The 23805-nt window shown below is 39.6% G+C and overlaps 2 protein-coding genes across 3 annotated transcripts in view; one reads left to right on the top strand and one right to left on the bottom strand.

Moving 5' to 3' along the window:
- KCMF1 (potassium channel modulatory factor 1) overlaps positions 1 to 6899 on the top strand; it is a 49417-nt gene extending 42518 nt beyond the window's left edge. Inside the window, exons 4-7 of the mRNA XM_067463976.1 lie at positions 1154 to 1254; positions 2209 to 2384; positions 3393 to 3675; positions 6263 to 6899. Coding sequence (XP_067320077.1) covers positions 1154 to 1254; positions 2209 to 2384; positions 3393 to 3675; positions 6263 to 6524 — 822 coding nt within the window. The 3' untranslated portion in view covers positions 6525 to 6899. The remainder of the gene's footprint in view (positions 1 to 1153; positions 1255 to 2208; positions 2385 to 3392; positions 3676 to 6262) is intronic.
- A 16018-nt stretch (positions 6900 to 22917) lies between these two features.
- HOOK3 (hook microtubule tethering protein 3) overlaps positions 22918 to 23805 on the bottom strand; it is a 69556-nt gene continuing 68668 nt past the window's right edge. For both annotated transcript variants that reach the window (XM_060763687.2, XM_060763686.2), the window contains one exon: positions 22918 to 23233. In XM_060763687.2, coding sequence (XP_060619670.2) covers positions 23093 to 23233 — 141 coding nt within the window. In that variant the 3' untranslated portion in view covers positions 22918 to 23092. The remainder of the gene's footprint in view (positions 23234 to 23805) is intronic.

Genomic DNA, 23805 nt, shown 5'->3' with positions numbered 1-23805 from the left:
ATGTTTTTCATGTACCTGTGGTAAAGAATGCAAAGGGAAGATAAGTAAATAATGAAAGTGAAGTATGAATCAGATCTTCTCATTTTAGATTAGTGGCCACCCAATGCCTTCTGTGCTTGCTAGCCCAATAACAGTAGAAAGTGTAAGGCATTTGCTTCCCTTTTCACATGTTCCTGGAAGGAAGAAGCAGCTGACATGTTTTGCTCCCAAAAACGAAGGCCTTCCCACCTGAAGGATTCATGTTTCTTTGCTTACCTGAAGGAGAATAGAAAATGAGTCTATGTGTTTCCTCTGACATCAGAAGATATATTTAGAAGGAGTTGTCCCAGTTAACTGGGTTGATCTTCTCTGTCTCAGGGTTCCACGTAATGTAGTGTACTTGTGTAGTAGGGATTCTCCTTTTCCTTTCTGCCCCCTCCAGAAACTTCCCTGGGGTTCTTCTCATCTTCCAGATCTTCCAGGAGAAGCGAAATCTTTTTCTCACATTTTCTTTTTTTGCTAGCAGATGAACACTCTTGGATTCAATGCCTTCTCTTTAGAGTAGATTTTTGTGAACCTAGAAACCAAAAAGACGGCTCTAATAAGGAGTGAAATGCCTTTATCGTTCTATCTAGACCTTTAAAAAGGTGCCCCTGACATATAACAAGACTAGATAATGGAATACTCATGGTAGATTACTTATCTTCCATGTTCACCATATAAGTAAAACAACATAGCCTCCCCTGCCAAAAACAAGCAAATTTAAAACATGCACATGTGCACATACAGTGAAAGGACAAAGTAATGCAAATAAAAAACTTACAGTACAATTATAAAACATATCTGGGTAAAATACAAATATATTAAAGGCAGTGCTAGTTTTTTCAAATTGCAGTGACTTCCCCACAGTATCTGGGTAGTTGGGAGAAATAAAGTACTATTGCAAGTGGAAGGTTCTGATGAATGAATGTGGGATTTGGGCATGCCTTCCCTACATTAATTAAAAGACTTCCCAGTATCCTGATCGTGAACTAGAAGATGAAACTGAAGGAGGCTGTCTTGATTCCTGGCTGCAAAAAGTATTTTGTGTTCTCAGATGTGTTCATTCCCAGTGGTCAGGTGTTGGTATTGAAGAATTTTGCTCAAGGAGGTTTTCTATCTTTTATCATTTCAGATTTGTCCAATATGTGCAGCATTACCTGGTGGAGATCCCAATCATGTTACAGATGACTTTGCAGCTCATCTTACACTGGAACATAGAGCTCCTAGAGATTTAATATCCTTTCTTAAGCATAGTGGTTGTCTTATATTCTTAACAGCCATATATATTGATTCTGAAGCAGGTGTTTTGTTTAAATTGCTATATAGGCCACAGTATCTGCAGTTGAACACACAATATTAACTGCTCTAATTACAGCTGGCATAAAGTAGTAGAGCTTATTTTCTTTTTCTTTAAAGAAAAATGGAAATTCATTCAGTCTCTAAATAATAAACCTCACCTCACATAGTGGGAATAATTGTAATCGGAAAATATTCACAGGAATAAATTTCTGTATTTTGTAAATCTGTTTTATAGTTATGTGTTTTTTTATTTTATATGTTGATTTAACGTATTTTATGTATTGTATGACACTATCATGTGCTATTTTGTAAGCCGCCCAAGTCCCTTTGGTAGATGGTGGCAGGGTATAAATAAAGTATTATTATTATTATTATTATTATTATTATTATTATTAATGCATTCTATTGAATGTATGTTATTGTGCTCTTTCTGTCTGCCACATTATACTTTGTTGTGGGCTAATATTACAGAGTTGTCACTGGAGCTTTTGAATGAAAAAAATCAGTTTTAGCAATATTTGCAATTATTTGATGCCTCCTGCTTGTTAATGGGGTTCTGCTTGAACTCCATTACAGGACATATAGAAGAGCAGCTCCATGTAGCAAAAGAGTGAATTCAAATTTTAATTTGCATTTGATACATGTGGTCCTCTCGCAAGAAGTGTACTTTATAATGATTAGATTATTGAACCCCCAAGTATCCTTAAAATACAAACGGATTGGAAGCAAAAGTAATAACATTTCTTGGCTTCATTTTTAAAACGTTAGCATTACAGGGCGTAAAGCAGACCTAAAATACACGAAAAGACCAGTTCCACATATACAGTTGTTTTGGTTTGCAATACTTTCACTTTTGATGTTCAGGTTTTTCCCTTAACGTCTTGGTTAGGATGAATCCAGCGGTGTTCGGCATGTACGTAGAATGTTTCACCCAGGCCGAGGTCTGGGTGGCCCTCGCGCACGTAGATCAAACATGCACTTTACTAGCAGTTCCACTGGTGGGTTTTCATCTTCGCAGAGTTCATATTCTCCAAGCAATAGGGAAGCCATGGATCCTATAGCTGGTAAGATTTATGAATATTTATGTCCTCCTCTTTCTTTGTGAATCCTGCAAAATGCATTGCTAAAACTAGGAATGTGTTTTAGTTAATGTTATCTTTCTTCCAGAAGAGGGATGGGAAACATATGACCCACAAATTATGTAGAATTGCATCTCCTTTCTGCCCTACCATTGGCTGCACTGCCTAGGGCTGATGGGAGTTGCTGTCCATGGACAGCTGGTGGTCTCCATATTCTTTATCTTTATTACCTTTAACACATTTCTTTTAGAAATTGCTATAGTTCTGCAGCCACGAATTGCCACTCTTGCCACTTGAAAGGGCGAGGCATCGAGTTTCAAAGGATTACTAATAGGTGCCTCTCCTAGCGCACAAACTACCCCTAGCATCAGTCATTTGCTTGACGGCAACCCCACAACATAAGGCCTAATGAGATATTCCCTCATTTGTTTCAGGCTCAAAATCGTCTGTAAGAATTGATAACTTCACAATCAGTTAAACTGTTTGTAACTTTTTTGTATAATTGTAACACGTTGCCACTGTGAAATATACTGCTTTGGAATCGGGTTCATCATTTTGAAACTCCCCCCTCCCCCCCCCCCTCTATATATAATCTGTTACAGTGGTGATTTATTTGGGTTGATTGAATAGGAAATAGAGTACTTCAAAAAGTTCCATTATTCCTTTCTTACACACAAGTCAGTGTTACAATTTCACAATATGTTAAGCTAAAATGCCATGGGGCCCCTGAAGCAGTATTGTGTTTGGGTTGCTGTGAGTTTTCCGGGCTTTATGGCCATTTTCCAGAAGCGTTCTCTCCTAATGTTTCACCCACATTGATGACGGGCATTGTCAGAGCTTTTGTGTCTGTTGTATGAAATGCTAGTAAAATGAAAATTCTGGGAGGAATGTATTAATTATGGTAATGAAAAGTAAGTTTATTTGTGCAGTGAGTTTGTGATTCTGGATTTGAATGTAATTCCTGTTTCTTTCTCTTTTTTTCCCTGTTGGCAGAGCTTTTATCTCAGTTGTCTGGCGTGAGGCGTTCTGCAGGGGGACAGCTCAATTCCTCTGGCCCTTCTGCTTCTCAGTTACAGCAGTTGCAGATGCAGCTGCAACTAGAACGGCAGCATGCACAGGCGGCACGGCAACAACTGGAGACGGCACGTAACGCGACAAGGCGCACCAACACTAGCAGCGTCACCACCACTATTACACAATCGACAGCAACAACCAACACGTCTAATGCAGAAAACAGTCAGCAAGCTATCCAAAACTCTCAGTTCCTCCTTACAAGGTAACTCATTCTAAAGGTTCGGTCCCTCTTCATGCATTCAGCTCTTTTTTCACTTAAGGCACTTATGATGGCATTTGCAGTCTGCATTTTCTGATAGCACGCTGCTTTTTACAACTGGTGTTTCATTTCCCTTTGTCAGAGGTGATAATGGAGCTATGATATGCAATTTTATTTTGCAGTTTGTTCCCAAGTTAGAGGTGAACCAGAGGTTAAATGTACACTATGTTTTGTTCCCATGGATAAATCCACTAATTAACTGAGCAGTCCAAAGGCGTTTAATGTTTTCAAGAACACTGAATGGGCTGAGAGTGGTGTGTAGTTAACCTATATTTGGTTTTATCGCTGGAAATTAAATCCTTCAGATACATTTCTCTATCACTTTTGCAGTTGAATAATGGATTTTAAAAGAAGTGTGTTTAACAGAATCTCTAGGAAATGACAAGTTAAACTAGGCATGGACAAATTTTGGCCCTCCAGGTGTTTTGGACTTTAACTTCCACAGTTCGTAAAAATCTGTAAACTAGCTGGGATTTCTGGGAATTGAAGTCCTGGAGGGCTGAAGTTTGCCCATGCTTGAGTTAAACTAATAAAGAGTTTGCATATACAGTATAAAACTTCTCCCTGCCCTCCTTTCTGACACCTTCCCAATGCTTTAATTCATATACTGAAAATGTCACTGAACCTTAATCATGTTAAATCATGAAGGATTTTGCAACCCCAAATTTCCTGTAAAGTGAGCCAAACTTAGCCATGCGTAGAAGAGACTTGTTGAAAAGTGATATGTGGTTGATTTACCTGATGTCAGTGGATGTTGCTGTGGGCTTTTCTGTAGTTTCCGATTTATGTTAATCTTAACCTGTAAATCTGTCAAGAGGCTTTCTTAACAAGATTTATTTAGAAAATCTTTGTCATTGCCTTCCTCTTACCCTCTTATGCAGAGAAATTGTGTCTTGTCTTGGTATCCCAGAATCCTAGTCCAGCCTCTTGCATCCTAATCTCCTGCCTCTTGCAGTGCCCTTCCGTATTTTTGTCTATAGTTGTGGCGTTACAAGACATTATTCTGCTCATACAAAGGTTACTCTTGTTTTAGAGAGAAAAAAATCTCCAGACTCTGGTGTGAACATCTGAAACAGAGCTTATTGAGAAGTTTGATCTTTTTAAATATGGGATTGAATTGTGGTAGTGTTTTCCTGTCCCAATAAAAGAGTAAATGAATTTAGCAAATCTACGATAGTTGTTGAGAGTAGTATCTCCATTTCTAATTCATTTCCTGAAAAATAGCAACTTTCAGGCCAGCCTTAACAAGCTCAAACAATTCCTTTTGCATTACATTTCCATTTGATCCCACTGATTACAATTATATTTCTAAGCTTGTGCTCATGTTATGTTGGAATGGATGTTGGAATATAAAAACGTGTGCCATAATAAGTAAGCCTTTAAGGTGCCACAAATATAATGTATCACTTTAGCACTTTTATTCCAAAAACTTACATTTTTAAAGGTCAAAATGTCTCTCATTAAAATATTTGGAACTAATATAGGATAGTCTTCACTCGAATCAAAACAATAGCTTTAATTTAGCTCAGTGGTGGCTCCCAGAGAAATCGGTCTTGATCTTGTCTACTGAAGCCCTTTTTCTGGAGGCATTGCATTTAGATAGTGTAATCTCAGGCCTGTTATCGTTCCCATCAGTACACACATTTGCAGACGTATCTTTCTTAGCAAACTGCAAATTTTATAGCAGTTATTTGAAATGGTTTTGATTGGGTAGCATGGAAGAAGCATTCGGACAGCTGAGCTCAATAGTAGTGGCTCCAAATTTTGTATATAGGCTTTCCCCGACTTACAGACATCCGACTTACAGTTAAGAATGGGGGTGAGACAACAGGAAGTGAGAAAAAAATCTACCTCTAGGAAAGGAAATTCACTCCTGAAAGATTTAGTTTGAAGAAAAGGTGTCTCCACTGAAGCTTTTTCAGCAATCCTTATTTCCACAACAATCCACAATTTTCAAAATCCAGTTGTCATAGGGACAGAAACTGAGGTGAAATCTTCTGAACAGGAGCACAGACAGCAAAATAAACACCACAGGGATGTTAGCCCTTCCCCCTTTGCTATCCAAAGAGATAGATACACACACACACACACACACTTATTGTGTGTGTGGCAAGAGTTACACTTAATACAAATTCTACTTACATACAAATTCAACTTAAAAACGAACCTACAGATCCTGTCTTGTCCATAACCTGAGGACTGTAGTCATAGACAAGTAGTTATTTTTACCTGTCATTGGAACCTTTCCAACTTATAATCATATGAATTTCAGACACGGGAATAGGATATTGGGTTTTGGTAACTTTTAAAATGTTTTCACGTGTTACAGGAGTAGGGAACAAATGCAAAAAAAAATTAGCAGTATGACACACACACACACCCCGCCCCCCCCCCCCACACACACACAAATTTCTCATGCAATGATGCCTCCTGCAGATGCTGCCTGCAGTTTGGTTTTGGTTTGGACAGTGTCTTTTTTTCCTTTTGTGAATGTTAGCTACATTCTCTTCCGCCTTCCCTCCTTGTGCAGGTTGAACGATCCCAAGATGTCTGAAGTCGAGCGTCAGTCAATGGAGAGTGAGCGGGCCGACCGCAGCCTGTTTGTTCAAGAGCTTCTCCTGTCCACTTTGATGCGGGAAGAAAGCTCCTCCTCTGATGAGGACGAGCGCGGGGAGGTTGCTGATTTTGGTGCTATGGGCTGTGTAGATATTATGCCTTTAGATGTTGCTTTAGAAAATCTAAATTTAAAAGAGAGTAATAAAGGAAACGAGCCTCCTCCACCTCCTCTTTGATGACATCCCACTTCGCAGACAATGTCCTCTGTGCTGTATTTGCCAATGAAAGTGGACAACAACTATCTTGGGTTTGTTTTGGTGATTGTAATTTCAGGTCTGTCACTCTTGTTACATTGTGTACATTCAAAGGAAGAGAGAGAAAAAAGATATATATGATAATCATTTCCACTTAAAATAATTTTTACTTCTAGCAGGTAAATGTAGGTTTCAGTGCAGAGGGGACTCCTCTGTGCCCTGTACTTTTGACATGCAAAAGGCTCTCCTAATACTCCACATTCAAACTGAAGAGGAAAAAAATGAAATCTCTAATGAAGCTGCTGTGTGTATTTATGAATATTAATGAATAAAAACTGCTTGGATGGTTTACCTTTACTGCATGAGGTTTTTTGCAGCGTGCATGAGTTTTAGTGACCTTGTCATTTAAAATAATTTAAATACAAGGATAAAACTATAAACAACTCCCTCTTCCCCCCAAAAAAGCTTTCCAATTATTCAAAGGTTACAAGACAAAGAAGTTAGTCCTCACTTAGCAGCGTGTGGCCATCAAGTAGCTTTTGAATAATGATGTCTGTCTGAACCACCTTTTTGTATGTGCGGTTTGCACATCATGCAAAATCTCTGCAGTGGGACGGCTTGTCGTTTCCAGGGTGTGGTGTTTTGCTCGGTGTGACCCTTATGTTGCTCTCTTTAACCATCACACATCCACATAAGAGTTTCAGCCTGCTTTTTATGTATCTCTAGGAGACACAAAAGTAAGGCCACTGCCAAAACCTTCTGGCAAAGGGGCTTTTGTGTGCCCTATAATCAAAATATACTTGTTCAACTTTGTTTAAAGATTTTTTCTTTTTGTGGTTGTTTAAAAAAAACATTTTCAAACTGTTAAAACATGTTTTATTCAGGTGTAGATGATTCATTTATTCACTGTCTTAAAAGAAAACAAAAGTTAATCTGGATTATGTTGTCTTAGTTTTAAAACATTCACCGTCTCAATCATATGTTTTGAGTTATTTATGTACTTGCTTCCTAGTTTGCAGAGACTTGTCAGTATCAGGAGAGCTTGAGAAGGTGACTTCCCAAACTTGTCAGTATATTACAACTGCATTCTTAATGATAACTCTAGCACCTTTTTTATTTATTATTTCTTCTTGATTTTTTTTTCTGGCATAAAAAAGTAAAAAAGCCTTTTAATTGAATCATGCCACCTACATGCCTATACTATTAATCCTGTATGTATAAAAATGTACAGTGTTTTTGTGCATAGACTTTCATAATAGCCCCAAGGCAGGGACAGGAGGGGTTTTGGTTTTTTGGGGGGAGGGGGGTCTGGGTGGCAGGGAAGGGAATGTAAATTTAGACTATAAAGACAAAATTGCACACAGCTTCTGATTCAATCTAAACTAGGCTTTAGACCATAATCATGTTTCGCTCTGGCTCTCACTCTCTTCACCCCTTTTCCCTCTGTTCCCCTTCCACTTCTGCCACATTACAAGCATCTTAGAATAAAATGTCATACGTGGAACAGCAGGGTGGGGTTTTAAAAGAACTTTGACATGGATGCTAATCTAAAATGGCTTAAAAACCCACCTGCAATTTTTAATTTGACTCCATTTATTTCTATATAAAGTACAATACTAGTTTCTCTTTTTTTTCCTTTTAGTCTCTGCAACAGAATGTTTGAAGGGGGTATTCTACACCAACCCTCTGGTTACTTTGGGAGTTAAATCCTAGTAGGGATTTTTTTTTAATTGTTGAGGATTTTCAAAACCAGTTTTCAAACTGTAGTCTTTTCAAACACACCTGCACATTACAATAAGACACACAGTTCAATAAAGCATTTTGAAGACTGTTGTTCACCTGATTCTTCTTTTTTGGTGGTGTGTTCTCCGGACCAATTGGTTGCTGAAATGAATACCTGCAAGGTTGTAATGAAGTTTACACTGCAGCTATCCAGGACCCATTTCACATTACTTTAAAATGTACTTCTATTCTCCGCCTGGGGAAATGAGACCTGCATGGCGCTTGAGAAAAAAGGAATAAGGCAAGAGGGTAAGATGTACAACAACAAAACTTTATTACGGTCCATGACCAGCACAAAGTGGGTAAGATGTATGTTTCACCTGTACCACTACTATGATGCTGTGGAATCACTGGCTGCTATCCTTGAAACCCCTTCCCTAAAGAGTTTGATGTCATTATTGGTGGTGGGAGGTATTCTTCATTAACAACTAGTGCACAAGATTTACAAATACGTTAATAAGCAGAAAACCCCATAATGGTGAAATGGCATAAGGCACTGTGATTAAGGTGTAATAATAACAGATCATCCATCCCAATAACAGACTATAATTGGATTCATCTGTTGGGAAAAAAACGTAAACAAGTAATCAGTGACTTCCCAAGGCAGAGAGTTTCAAAGATGAGATGTTAATAGTCCCTAGGCTATGGTTACTACCCAACTGGCCTCAAAAGGGGATGATAAACAGATTGTTCAAGGGGAATGTGGAGGCTGAACCAGTATCTTATGCTGAAGAATGCTCTAAATTGCAGGCTAGTATCAGGTGCTGCTCAGACCTATTTACATTGACTCTTGAGAAAAGTCTGCCAGCAAATTTACTTCCCCAGTGCATCTTTTTGCAACAACCCATGTGCCATTTTCAGCTGAGTATATGGATGTGCTTGGTAGCAAGGAACAATGGGCAAGAAATAATTATACCACACGGTGAGAATAATCCAGGATTGTATGCTGTGGTACTGTAAACCACAAACCAGAGAAATTTTCTGGTGCATTTAGACAACACTGGCTAACACAGAAAACTGGATTTAGGGATTCTCTGGGTACTGCCTTTGGTAAGCATATAGATTGCTTCTTACTGACATGATGCCTAAATTTTATTGTTAAGTAATAAACAGATAGCCTGGCCAATGTTATATTTTTGTATTGACAACAGTTACAAGCTGTCTTACACAGAGTGGGGCTTCCAGAAAAATTACTAAAGTGCTGTTAGTGGAATTACTAGTATATGCAATTTTGAGGATTTAGGCTCAAACACTTTTGCAATTTCTGTTTGTGAAATAATTGTGACTCATGTTCCCTACCACAATGCATTGTAATTTAAATGTTGCACATCCTGAAGTCAGTTGTGACCTGGTGACTTTTTGGTAGAATGTCTTTAGAGGAAGGTCTGTCCTTGTCTTCCTCTGAGTGGGATAGACTCAAAGTCATCCAGTGGGCTTCCATGGCTAAGTGGGGATTTGAACCCTTGTGTCCTAGTCCAACACCCAAACCATGCTGGCTTCCTATAATTTACCACTCATTTCACATTTTATGTTTAATTAGGAATGGGAAATTTTAGAATGGAAAGGGATAGTCTGAACAATGTAAAGGCATCCAAGATCCAATGCGGTAAACTATGAAGGAGCAGCCCTGGTTAGTATTTGAATGGGAGACTGGAAACAAGTACTAGTTCTATAGGAGCTGGCAAAACCACTTCTGTGTATGGCCTAAGAAGTTAGGCAACTTGAAGTTACACACAACACAGTGCTAGCTGGTAAAATATGAATACTGTTTTAAAATTGGCAACAATTTGGGGATGATTTAGGTCAATTGCATCAACACAAGTGTTTGCTAACTTACTTTTGCACTGCTATAATCTTTGACTTGGCAGAAGGAAAAACATACGTACTGTTCCTAGGTTTTAGATGTACAGCCCATCTCTGTCTCAACTTATTGCTCCTTTAATCTGGGCATGGGACCTAGTTATTTTAAACCATTTATGTAATTAATATAGCTTTAGTTAACATTGAGCAGACTTAATACAGACTTGGGCCCTGGAGATAGCCAATTTTATCTTCATGGCAATACCTTTTGGAAACTTGACCAACATACATTTTTAAAAGCTTAGTAGTCACATAGCCATCATAGAATCTGAGTTGGAAGAGAACTCATGGGCCATCCAGTCCAACCCCCTGCCAAGAAGCAGGAAAATTGCATTCAGAGCACCCCCAAGAGATGGCCATCCAGCCTCTGATTAAAAGCTTCCAAAGAAAGAGCCTCCACCACACTCCGGCACAGAGAGTTCCAGTGCTCTCACAGAAAGTTCTTCCTAATGTTCAGGTGGAATCTCCTTTCCTGTAGTTTGAAGCCATTCTTCCGTGTCCTAGTCTCCAGGGCAGCAGAAAACAAGCTTGCTCCCTCCTTAAGATTTGCCCTCACATCTTTATACTGGCCATCATGTCTCCTCTCAGGCTAAACATTCCAAGCTCTCTAAGCAGCTCCTCATAGGGCTTGTTATCCAGGCCCTTAATATTTCAGTTGCCCTCTGGACACATTCCAGCTTGTCAATATCTCTCTTCAATTGTGCTGTCCAGAATTGGACAAAGTATTCCAGGTGTGGTCTGCCAAGGCAGAATAGAGGGGGAGCATGACTTCTCTGGATCTAGACACTAGACCCCTATTTACGCAGGCCAAAATCCCATTGGCTTTTTTAGCTGCCGCATCACATTGTTGGCTGTTACTATTTTGGATTCAACTATCCATACCATTAAACCCTCCCTTCAACACCTGGTTTTGAGCAGTCCAAATACTTAGTAAAGTATTATGAACATGATTTGATGCATTTGAAGAATTACCTCAAGTTATTAACTGACAGAATGTAAACTGCACAGCGCGTTGTTCAGCTTGGCCTGGCAGTTGCGGAACTGCTGGGAAGTTTTCTATTGACTTTTTCTATACAAAGTTGTATGGACAAAAGTTACTTGTCATCCAAAAAAGGAATGGTGGATTTTGCAAAATTCTTGCGCATTACATGAATACTACATCGTGATTGCAGCAAGCTTCAAACTGATAAGATTTCCATGCTTTTTTCCAAGCAAGTGCATACAGAATGTAAAAGGTACTTTCCAATTAGGAACTAATTCAATGAGGAAGGAATGCAAGATAGAATTAGGAAGCCTGTGATGCTACACTTTGTTCGATATGTAAAGAACCACTGCCTCCAATAAAGAGTTTGTAATGGAGGGATCTAGTTGGGGCATAAGATAGAGAGAAAAATGGATATTAGGATTTTTAGGTAAAGGTAAAGGTTTTCTAACATTAAGTTCAGTCGTGTCCGACTCTGGGGGTTGGGGCTCATCTCAATTTCTAAGCCAAAGAGCCAGCATTGTCCATAGACACCTCCATGTGGCTGGTCATGTGACTGGCATGACTGCATGGAGCGCTGTTACCTTCCTGCCGGAGCGGTACCTAGTTATCTACTCCCATTGACATGTCGAACTGCTAGGTTGGTAGAAGCTGTGGCTAACAGCAGGAGCTCATGCCGCTCCCTGGATTTGAACCTGCAACCTTTAGGTTAGCAAGTTCAGCAGTTTAGCAGTTTAACCCACTGCGCCACTGGATATTTACTTAGGAGTAAGCATACATCAACAATAGCTCATATGTTATTGTATTTTCTCTTTTTGCTCGAGATGGGCAAAAAAGATGGCATGTGCAGTTTCTGATGTATAGATGCTTTCCACATTTGACTATAAAGACGAATATCAAATGGTGTATTAACAGTGTGAATAAATCATTTAGATGTCCAAGGTAGGGAAGCTAACAATGGATTTACAATTTGATTCTCCTAGATTCATGTAACTAATGCAAAATTAGAAATGCTGCAGGGCAAGCGATTCTCACAACTTCCTATTACAAATATGGTTCTAAAGGTGCTCCTTGATTTCTGATGTTATGTGAACACCAAAAAATGTTCAGGTTAGAAATACGTATTATGGAAAAGGTTGTGCTTGTTCCATGGAGATCAGGAGAGTCTTTGGCCCTGGGCAAGTTGCTATTTTTCAGACTGCTTCTCAGGGCCGTTGTGAAGAAAAATGGGAGAGCCACTCCAACCATTTGAGAAGGCTAGGAGGAACAAGTGCCAACTGTGTAATAAGGAAACAACACCAATTTTATATAAGCCTTTATTTACAACTTGTTTAACAACTGTACACTAGTTTTGTAGCCTTGGAAGCATTGTCTTTTAAACGGGAAAAACAAAATGTCTGAACTTAAAACCGTTATTACTTTCTTTGTGTGTATATATACACACATGAATAAGTATTAAAACCACTACCATGATGATATGGTAAGAAATCATATGCAAGAAGTGAGGGTTAATATTTGGTACTCCAGAAGTTCTCTTACAGAAAAAAAAATACCACTGGCAATTTCACAAACAGTCATTTTGGTAACCAATCAACACCTAGTTTAGGACAGTCAAACAAGTTGCTATTGCAAAATGAAGGGGAGGGAACTGAATGCTACATAAACACAGTTAATTGATATGCTTGAAAACATGCTTAGCATCTCAGAATATCGCAACAGCACCACGACTGTGATGCTAAAAACAAAACCTACACTCTCAAAAGTCGGCCAGCAACGCCTACTGAAAGTTGTAAGCCCCAAATCTCACATTCCTCTACTCCACCTAGTGGTCTACGGTGCTTTGGCAGGCAGATCCTAAAAGTACCCAACCTCAGGCCAACTTGAACATCAGGCCACGTGTGCTCCAAACACACAGGCAAACACGCAGACACACACAACAAAAGCCTCCAGGACAGCTACAAGGCAATGCCTTGCCAACATCTAACAGATATGACTATGCAGGGGAGGCAAAGGTGTTTTCTTCAAATACATAGTTGGAGGTAGGCTAAATAATGAAGGCAGCAGACACCCCCTCCCCTTCCATTGTGAGTATCTGGTACGTAACAGCCCAGCTAAGGAGCTTCAATACTGAATGTCAAACTCAGAAGACAAAACCTTTTTCGACTACCAGGTTCAGCCAAGCGCGGTCGCCTAAATTTGCCAAACTAACTGAGCCAGCAACCAACCAGTGATTCCACTAGCAACCTCTCCCCAAAGTAAACATCTTCGTCTGCAAGGTATCCCTACAGTCTAGGTAGCAATAATGAAGCCCATTTGTCCCTGGCTCAACCTGAGCACTCAGAACAAAAGCAGCTCGGCCCTTGGCTCCTTTCCTCCATACACCTGCAGTTGAGCGAGGCGCATGGACAGGGGAGAAGACCTGCAACATTTTGCTCTGCTTGTCAGGGAGCAATTTGCTCAGAGCTACGAAAGACCTGGATGAGAATTGATTATGTAGGAAGGAGGCCATGACCCAAGTAATCTATTCTGAATTTCATCACACCGTATGCTCACAACAAAAATGAATGGCTTCATCTGGGCATACATCAGTGCTTAGTTCCAGTTTCTTCATCTTAAACTGAGCATTTGAACCTGGGGCCCTCCAGATCTTGGAAATCTACAACTCCAAGTACTTCTCACTATTGACTTGGCTTGCAGGAACTGTTCGTCTAGTTCAATAGCTGGGAGGCCAAAGATTCCCCAGCCCTAATACGAATCTTATGGCTTAGAGGTAGAAGCAAGAACTTCCAAGGGAAATCCAGACTCTGCTCCACTTATTGCAATGAAGGAGATAAGGGAATGGGACAGATTGCCTGGCCTACTTTCCAGCTCTCCCTCAATGCAGTCCTCTCATAAAACTAGCACTGTCCAGAATGCTTTAAAAGGCTCCTTCCCAAACTCTGTGGGATGGAAAACGTAACAGTTATGACACAAACACGTTCACAAAACAATATTCCCTCAGGTTGTCTATCATACTGCCACATTTCCTACATCTGCCTCGACACAAAACGGAACCTACGGCAACACAAGCAGATACATAAAGAGCATAAATGAAAAAGAGCAGCTTTAAATCATAGAATAATAGAGTTGGAAGAGACCTCATGGGCCATCCAGTCCAACCCCTTGCCAAGAATCGTTTTAAAAGGCAGCACAAAGCATTCCAAGTTATACTGTCAACATATTGTACATGAAGAATAGCGCTATTTCATAAAGTAAAGAAAGACACATTAGTGCAATCTGAAAGGAAGTTAACAGGGATGAAGAAGAGGGAACTCGAGATAAACGCAGGTAACTCAAATAGTAATCGACTAAGATGGTATCGGGGATAACACTGATGTCAAGGAAGAATGCTCCTTTTGTATTAGTGATCTCCATTCAAGTTCCTTTTTAGAGCTGCTTGTACAGATATACAGAGGTGGGGAAAGAAACCGCTAAGGGTAATGCACAAGTCTCTTAGAAGAGATGGGGAAAATGCAAAGAAGGAAATCATACACATTAAGACATTATGCAACATTAATAAATAAAATATTGCATAGGCGTCAAGGCTTGGAGTTTTAAATTAAAAAAAGCAGCAGGGGTCAGGCACTGCTCCCTATTGGTTTCCTCCAAGAGAAAACCCTTTCTTGGCTTTGCTGAAATTAAAAAGAAAAGGATAAATACAAACATACATACATACACTTACATATATATATATATAGCATTGGACAACATGGCTCCCTTAGTGCACTTTTAAATCATAGCAGTAAACAAAGGTGCATTAATAAAACACATGTTAAGTTTAAATTGTTCTAGTTTAACAAACTAGAGCTGTTGCAAAGCTTGCATGTTAATACTGTTGATAGAAAGAATTGCATGTGAAGCGGAATAGCAGTGGCAAGAAAAGTTAACATTAAGTGCTACAGGCGCTTCACAATCCACCCAACACCTTTTCCTAGATTTTGTGAACATGTTCTCGTTTCAGGTGGTCAGCTGAAACATTCACACCTACCTCTAGCAGAGAAGAGCTCTTTGCCCCACCCCAGCCATTCCACAGATATATAAACCCATTGTCCTATTTCCAACAGACCTCACTACCTCTGAGGATGCTTGCCATAGATGCAGGCAAAACGTCAGGAGAAATGCCTCTAGAACATGGCCCTATAGCCCGAAAAAACCCACAAGAACCTAGTGATTCCAGCCATGAAAGCCTTCGACAATACAATGTTCTCGTTTGCTGCCTCTGAGGTTTATTCCTTTGGAAGGGAAAAAGAGAGGCAGCAAGGTTGCACCCAGACATAAGCATCCTTGCCAGCAAATCCTCTCTCTGAAAAACAGGCCAGGAATTTTGTGGTGACAGCTTTATATTTCCACAGGGGGGAAAAAAGTGGACTGAATAGCCCTTGTTCGATAAACAGTGTGACAGGCAGGACAGCCTCGCTACAAGTTTAAAATCAAGCGAGGTTAAGCTGTCCTCATTGCTGCTTAAAGATGGCAAAGAAAGGAGGAGGGAGAAAGAAGAAAGGAGGGGGAAACCATCAAGACCAAACCATTTAAGAAGTCTGAACAGTTTATAGCGTTGAACTACAAAATAGCAAATTTTATAAGCTATAGATTCCTGACAATAATGGAACAGGTTCAATCAATGTAAATTAATGCATTAGGAGTTGGAAACAACTTTGCTAATAAATCCTCATAAATAGCCAGCTAACATAATACCTTGTACATAACTCTACCAGATAATTCGAAGGGCCATTCAATTTACCCTATATCAATGGTTCGCAACATGTGGGTCCCCAGATGTTTTGGCCTTCAACTTCCAGAAATCCTAACAGCTGGTAAACTGGGACTTTTTTGGGATTTGCAGGCCAAAACATCTGGGGACCCACAGGTTGAGAAACACTGCCCTATATACGCATGTATAAATCCAGAAATGTTAGTCAGCAAATCAACTGAATTAATTTATCTACAGTCAATGTAAGTAATGTGCCTTAACTCTTACTAAAAAAGAAACCATCTCCGCTGAGAAGCGTGACAAAAAGCAACAGCTTAGTCCATCCTGGGAGAATCAAAAAGACGCACCAACCCCCGCTACCTTCTCAGCCATTGTGCCACTTCTGAACTTTTTTAATGCCTAGGAGGGAAAATGGTAGCAGTATTCAGAAGTGGTCTCAAGTTGGCATTGATGCTTTGCCCTCTCCATGGAAAGCCACTGGACTTATCCACGGTTCACATCAATCTCCATAATTTTGCCCCTCACTTGTACACAAGTATATATGGTAAATCTTCCTGCCTGGTTGCTCTGCGGGGATCCTACCAGGCATGTTAGAGTTGGCCCTTTAACACACCAACATGATTTTAATTCATCTAGAAGAGGCAGAAAAAGACCAAAAGAAAATCACATTGAGGCAGAACGTTCCAATGTTCCATGTTGTGCTTCTTCCACAATAATACTAACAAGGGCTACTTCTTTCTACCTACATTCAAGGCCTTATCTCCAGTTAAAGGAGCTGCAGTGGCACAATGGGTTAACCCTTGTGCTGGCTGAACTGCTGATCTGAAGGTCAGTGGTTTGAATCCCATCTTTCAGTTCCAGCTTCCCATGCTGGGACATGAGAGAAGCCTCCCACAGGATAGTAAAACATCCGGGCATCTCCTGGGCAACGTCCTTGCAGATGGCTAATTCTCTCATACCAGAACCGACTTGCAGTTTCTCAAGTCGCTCCTGACACACAAAAAATCTCCAGTTAAGGTTCTGCCCAGGTAATGTTTTCAAAAGGTTTAGCTCAAACTGACATTTGCTGCAGTATAAGAGTAACACTGCCTTTCAACACAGCAATTATCATGGCAATAGAAGGATGAACAAATTTATTATGGCAAAAGCTTTCATGGACTAACATGGTCCATTTTAGAAAATCAGTGTATGAGACCAAACCAACTTAAGTTGGGCTTCAAGCTAGAATCTATATATAGACATATATATAGAATCTTATATATAGACGGTGAAGTTGGCCCTATTGGCTAGAGGACCTGAAGAATTTCGTGAGATAAAACCTGGACACTCCTATGTAAAATCAGGCTGAAACAGAGTGCTCATCACCATCCAGTCTGCCAATTCTTTCTGCAAGAAAAAAGGTGGGGCACACAATCTCCTGGCCCCCAGTTTGGCCTACCTAGATGTGACAATTCATGGGTACAAGACATGGCCTCATCCGCGGGGTGCTCCCATTCTAGCTTAACAACCATAAAAAACCAAAATGAATTATTATTTTCGAGATTGCCTGATCAAAAAAGACTGAATATTTTCCTCTAGCCTAATAAAACTTCCTTTAAAAAAAACAACGCTGCCTTTCTGCCAGCAGAGGCCTCATATTAAAGAACGCAAGCAGAAATATCACACATTTAGTGTGCCTGCATCTTGCAAAATAAGATCAGCTGGCATCCTGTTGATCCATTATGAAGGCGTACAAATATCAGGTGCTGCAGGCTATATTTCAGGGGAAAGCAAGAGCAAAACCACCTCCAACTTCTCCTTCCGTAGAAAACCCTGTAAAAATCATGTGGTTACCTCAAGTTGATTCATGACTTAAAGGCACATACATACACATAGAGATTAGTGCCACTGCAACCAATGTAGGATTGCAACCCTTATTATTATGACTTGATGACTGTATTTCCAATACCTAAATGTAATTATGCACAACATATTTCAATATCCAATTGTAATTATGCACAAGATCCCCCAGACCAGTCTTCCATGCCATAAGAAATATGTTCAGTATCTCAGGGCCCTTCCAGACAGGCCCTATATCCTAGGATCTCATCCCAGATTTTCTGTTTATCCCAAGGTATCTGGCAGTGGGGACTCATATAATCTAGTTTAAAGCAGAAAATTTGGGATTATATTCTGGGATCTAGAGCCTGTATGGAAGGGAGCTCAGAACAAATTGTGAGGGTTGAGAAGAGACTGGTCAAGATGGGGTTGCCAATTCTGGTGGAAACAGAGGGACCTAACAGAAGTACATAACTGGATCCTAGCCTGTGCGCTGCGTATATTAATTTATATTTACCTCTTCAAGTATATTATTCAGTGGAACAAAATGAGAACATCTGGGAGGCAAACATAAGTAGGAAAGAAATATTCTGGAATATTTACTGGATTTTAAAGTTATATACTAAAATTTCAGGAAATATAATTCTTCAAAACCTAACATATACCAAGTAAATGTACTTAGCATAAGTACAAGATTATTCAACCAGTTTACTATACAGCAAACCCAAGCCCAAACTGCAACAGAACTATTACAAGACAGGTAATCAACAATTGTTCAAACGACAAGTCTATCCAACTTAAGAGATACATTGAACACATCTAGTATTGCTGAGAGAATATGCTCCTCAATATGCAAGGGACAAAAATAAGAAATTCTCTATTTTTACAACAGTAGCCATTGCACTTGCCTGGCCTATTTTAACCTATAACCAAAAATTGTTGGGTTTGAATTTCCAAATGAATTTAACAAATCTAAATATATCAGGCCTAAAGAGAGATCAGAATACAGCTTGACACTGAAATCCACAGATTTCCAGCTTAGGATGCATATAGTTGAAGGAAAAAAACCACAAATGTTTTATTCCATTAAGAATTACTACAAATGTATACATTTGTAAATGTGCACACAGCATGTTTTCTGGAAAAACACATTGTCTTCTAAATGCATACCAAAATCTGTGCAGATTTTGAAAAAAAATCAAATTTTGCATGAAGACAGAATGAATTTTAATGTGGAAAAGTTCATCTGTCCATCCCTAGTCAAAATACACTTTTGACAAAAAGAACAAACTACTAGCCATGGTGTTATCAGAAGAAAAAGTTGTGAAATTCCTTTTAAAGTGTTTATGAACCGGTTCCACTCCACTTAAAAGTTTTTTTCTTTTTGCCACAAAATTAGCCCACAAGCCAGATAAAATCTGTCTCATTTCTGTCTCATTTCATTTGGAAATTAATAGCACTTAATTTAGTAAGAATTAATATCCTATTAATTTCAATACGTCCTTAAAGAGCTACTAACTTTTTCTGGATTTCTTCCTGATGATTAATTTTCATGCTTTTGTATGATCTTTAAAAACCACAGTTCATTTCTCAAGCCATCAAAGTAAAAAACAAATGGCACATTTATGTGGTGAGACCATGACATCCTGCAATGCTGGATGTTGTAATAAGATGGCCCTGCCATTTCCGGTACAAGAAAGTAAGAAACCAAAGTCAAAAAAACTATCTGCTGACATACTCAGTGAAAAATACAAAATAATGATAAACAGAAATAAGCCGTGGAAAGCAGACAAAGTCTTCACACTGAAAAGACAGCCAATAAAGGAACAAAAAAGAAGGCATCGGGGGGAAAAAACAGAACACCGAAGTTGTTTCTCAATTCTCTTTTAGGCAAAGAACAAAAACAGTGAAAAATAGTTTTGTCAGAACAGCAGAATGGTCTGGAGGACAAAAAAAATATTCATTTTTTCTCTGGGCAATCATCTATATTTTTATATATTTGCATATAAATGCATGCAACTGGAAAAAACTAAGAATGTTACACTTTCTCTACAACTACATCAGTCAGTTCTTGGAATAGTGGGTGCCGTATGTATTGCCCTAAACAAATATAATCTTTATGTACTTTCATGTCACATTTAGTTGCTTATCTACACAAAACTAGCCTACAAGGCAGGCATTTCTGCAATTTTGAACCCAATCAGCTGTAAGCAATTTCCCCAAATTTCACCCATTCCTTATGCACAGGTTTTTCTCAGCTTAAAAAAATGGCTGGGACCAAAAAATGTCATAACAAATCTACTGATTTTTACTACTTGGTTGTTTGTTTGAGCCAAGCAAAAGTGAAATCCTCCCATTATCAGTAGGCTCGTCCCATTTGGGAGGAATCAACATTTCTTCCAATTGATCACTTGAAATTGTGTTGGAGTCAGAAAATGTTTACAATGCCTTCAAAGCAATTTTATAGAAAGAAGACTTGCTTTTAAGGTGGAGGACTTTTGGCCAAGATCAAATATGTAGAAAGGAGACCCTTGGAGATGAGGCTTAAGATTGGCAGTTATTCCTCCTCAAGCTGCAAATTCCTTGATGGAATTGATTTGCATATAGGGACATGATGCCCCATCGAGAAATATTGCTAGTACAGTACAACCCCTCAACCCCCATACCTGGCAAAATCTGTCCTTTCTAGGAATTTCCTACATCTTTCAGGTGATTCTATGGTATGCTTTCTCCAGAAGTCACCATAAACTTGCAATGTAGGACCAGGTACTTCTCTAGAAAACGCCTTTGTCCTCTAGGGCAACTCTATGGAAACTTCCAGTGGAATTGATTAATTTCAACAGAGTTTGTTGTTATTGTTTCCTGTTTCCACAATAAGTTCTGGAATTGTATCTATATATTAGGCATGTGTATTCAGACTAAAAGGGATGCCATTTTCCGGTCTATTTTTGTCTCACCCCTCATTTCATTTACCAGAAAATTACCCAAAAGGGAGGGGGTGTTTTCTGTTTCATTTGGCAGAAATTCAACCCATTGATTACAATGGGAAACTTTAAAAGCTCAGCTTTCAGGCATTTAAGGCCTATCCGCATGAAACCTACCTCAGTTATAGACCCCATTTACAACTGTGGACCTGCCAAGTTTCAAAACAATTCACCAATCTACTGATTTTTTTAAAGAATTATTTTAAGATTAAACCATTACATTTGAGAATTGTAGTTGCTGAGAGACACATGCTCCAAGAAGAACTTTCAACAGCCACCCTATGCTACTGCTATTGGGAAAGTGAGTTCCCAGGGCCCTCTCTGGAGGAGGTAACTTTCGAAGAAAAAAACAGAGGAAGTTTCTCCTGCCAGGGAGAGAAAAAGATGCCACAGATCCCCCTGCCTCAGGTATTTTGTGGACTTAACTCTTTCCGAAAATATTGTCTCTCTGAATCTGTTTAACTGGTCTTTCCTGTCTCTCTCCCTCTGTTTTTGGAATTTAGACTAAAACAGTTCCCCAAAAACTACAAATCTTTTCATTAATAGTGATTTGGGTCCAAGTCTAAAGTATATATATATATACAAAACTTCACTTTCAAGTCTTCTTTCTCCTGCTCCTAATTTGCTATTTCATGGGAGAAACAGAAAGTAAACATTTATCTGCATACTAGGGAGAAATCTGGCCTACTTCACTAAACACTGAAACCACACTTACAGAGGGCCCAAAGTTAATGCATTTTCTTTAATCATTACTTTCCAAATAACTTTAATCAAAAGGGTAGCGGCGAAAAAGGACAAGGTTACGATTTCTTTAATTAATAGGATGTAATGTGTTGGTTTGCAAAAAAAAGTGGTATGTTAAACACTTTATATCTAAATATAACATATTCCAGATGTGCTTCCAGGTGGAAGGCATCACTGCTATCCTTTCCCCCTTAAAAGGCTCTTAAGAATACTTTCTAAATGTCAACATGATCATACAATTTGTTTTTCTGGAAAGTTAAGACATAATAAAATATTTCTACATACAACACTTTTCAACAAAACCTCCCAGTTACTGTTAACAGTGAATTCGTATGGAAAAAGCTCGAATAATCCCACACTTCTCAACCATAAATGGTTTGCTCTCTAGAGCTCAGTACTTGGCAAGATCAGAAATTGAAAGGCTAACTTTACTTCGTGAGAAAGATCTCTAATTGCACAGATTGCAATTTGGCACAAAAGGACAGCAGATTCTCATGTCAAGTTCAGCTTGTCTGGAGGCACTGGTTACCATTTAAAGGCAATTGGTAAGAGTCCTCCTTACTGACCTATCAAAACACAGTCTTCGGTGGTGAAAAACAACTTATAAGCAGCACCCATCAAAAATGTTTTACCAAAACCAACGTGCTATCTCGGGGATGGGAAACCAAAAAAACAAAAAAAAATCTACATGGTTAATCATGTTTACTTTCCCCATTTGTAGGATTGGCTACACATTACAAGGCATATTACCTGTGCCCACATTTCCTAAAATTTCCAAGCAGGAGTGGGTTAGGATTATGGAGCACGGAGACTGTTGGCTTGCCAGATCCTTACTTGCTTAGAATCCAATGGGAAAAAGAAAAGAAGCACTAGCCATGCAAACAAATGGGGGGGGGGGGGGAAGGTTGCCACTTTCCATCTTAAGTCCATACCAACCGAAAATGGAACCAGAGCTTCCAACAGTTTAAACCTGCAGCAGCAGAAAGATAAGCGAGATGGGCAAACAAGGACACAAAAAATTAGGCTGCCTCTCTAAATTAAAGCTAAAACAAAGAATAACCACAATCTAAGGCAAATTTGTGATCACACGCTAAATCAGATAGGTGCAACCTCGGCCAGCATCCAGACCTTCGCAATGAATACATTTCACAATCATCACTGTTGCAAATCGCATTACATAATTTAAACAGTTCAAGAGAAGAGTGAGAAAGAGAAGGCGAATAATTCCCTTTATACAATGGCAGCCTTTGAAAGGATGGCAATCTCATTCATCGACAGGACCTCTAAGTCTGATATCTAGCCATCCTCAGATTTCAGATGAGAGATTGATAACTCATACAAGCATAGCAAGGGAAGGGAGGATTTCCATTTCTGCACCTCACCAGGTGTTTCCCAACATTTTGGCACAATAAAAGGCAAAAAGAAAGACTCCAAAAAAAGAGAAAGCGAAGGGAATTTAAAACATAGAAAAACTTTTCTTTTTTTAAAAAAAACCCTTCCTGATATGAGAAGTTAACTGTAAGAGACAGAAAGGATGCTGGCTAAGTCTCCTGAAATGCTGTAACTTGTAACAGAAGTCGGTGTTGATCCCAGGATGGCTTCCTTTCAAAAGGCAAGGCAAGGTCGGCCTCTACCTCGCTGTCGCGGGCTGAACATGGCCAGGATATGCTCTTCTTGTGCTGGTGGCTTGCCTCTGTCTGGCTAGGAAGGACTGTCCTGAACCTGTACTAGCAAGTCTGTCCTCTGCTGCTTTTTTATGGAGAGTCATTCCCTGTGGAGAAGAGGGGTGGGGGTGGGAAACATATTAGGTTTGCTGTTGCTGTTTTTTAAATGAGATGTGCCATTTCCCTCTTGAAAACAAAGGGCCTTCTTTCTGTCCCACCACCCGCTCAAACACAGGAACAAAGCAGAGTGCCTTTTTGATGGAAGCTCCCAGACTTTGAGCTCCCTCCCAAGAGAGATCAGGATGGCCCCAACATGCTTTGCCTTCTTCAAGCAGGTCTAGACAGCTCACCTATCCGAATGTATGTCCCTCCATGACCCACCTCGGAGATTAAGATAGATAGGGAGGCCTTGCTCTCAGTCCCACCTCCCTTGCGACTGGTGGGGACAAGAGACATGGCCTTCTCAGTGGTGGCCCTCTCCCTACGGAACTCCCTCCACAGCGAAATTAGATCTGCCCATCCCTCCTGACCTTCAGGGGAAAAAAAATCTGAAAATATGACTCTGGGATAAGGCTTTCAGCCAGTAACGGGAGTAGTTAAATATGAGACTACAAATTAATATAGTAACGACTCCGACTGGCCCTGAAATACGATTTGGATCATGTTTGTTTTAACTGAT

Source organism: Anolis sagrei, chromosome 2 (genome assembly GCF_037176765.1).
Source record: "Anolis sagrei isolate rAnoSag1 chromosome 2, rAnoSag1.mat, whole genome shotgun sequence".
NCBI lineage: Eukaryota > Metazoa > Chordata > Lepidosauria > Squamata > Dactyloidae > Anolis > Anolis sagrei.
Note: the sequence above shows the minus strand (reverse complement) of the source record. Positions and strands in the feature narration are given on the sequence as shown.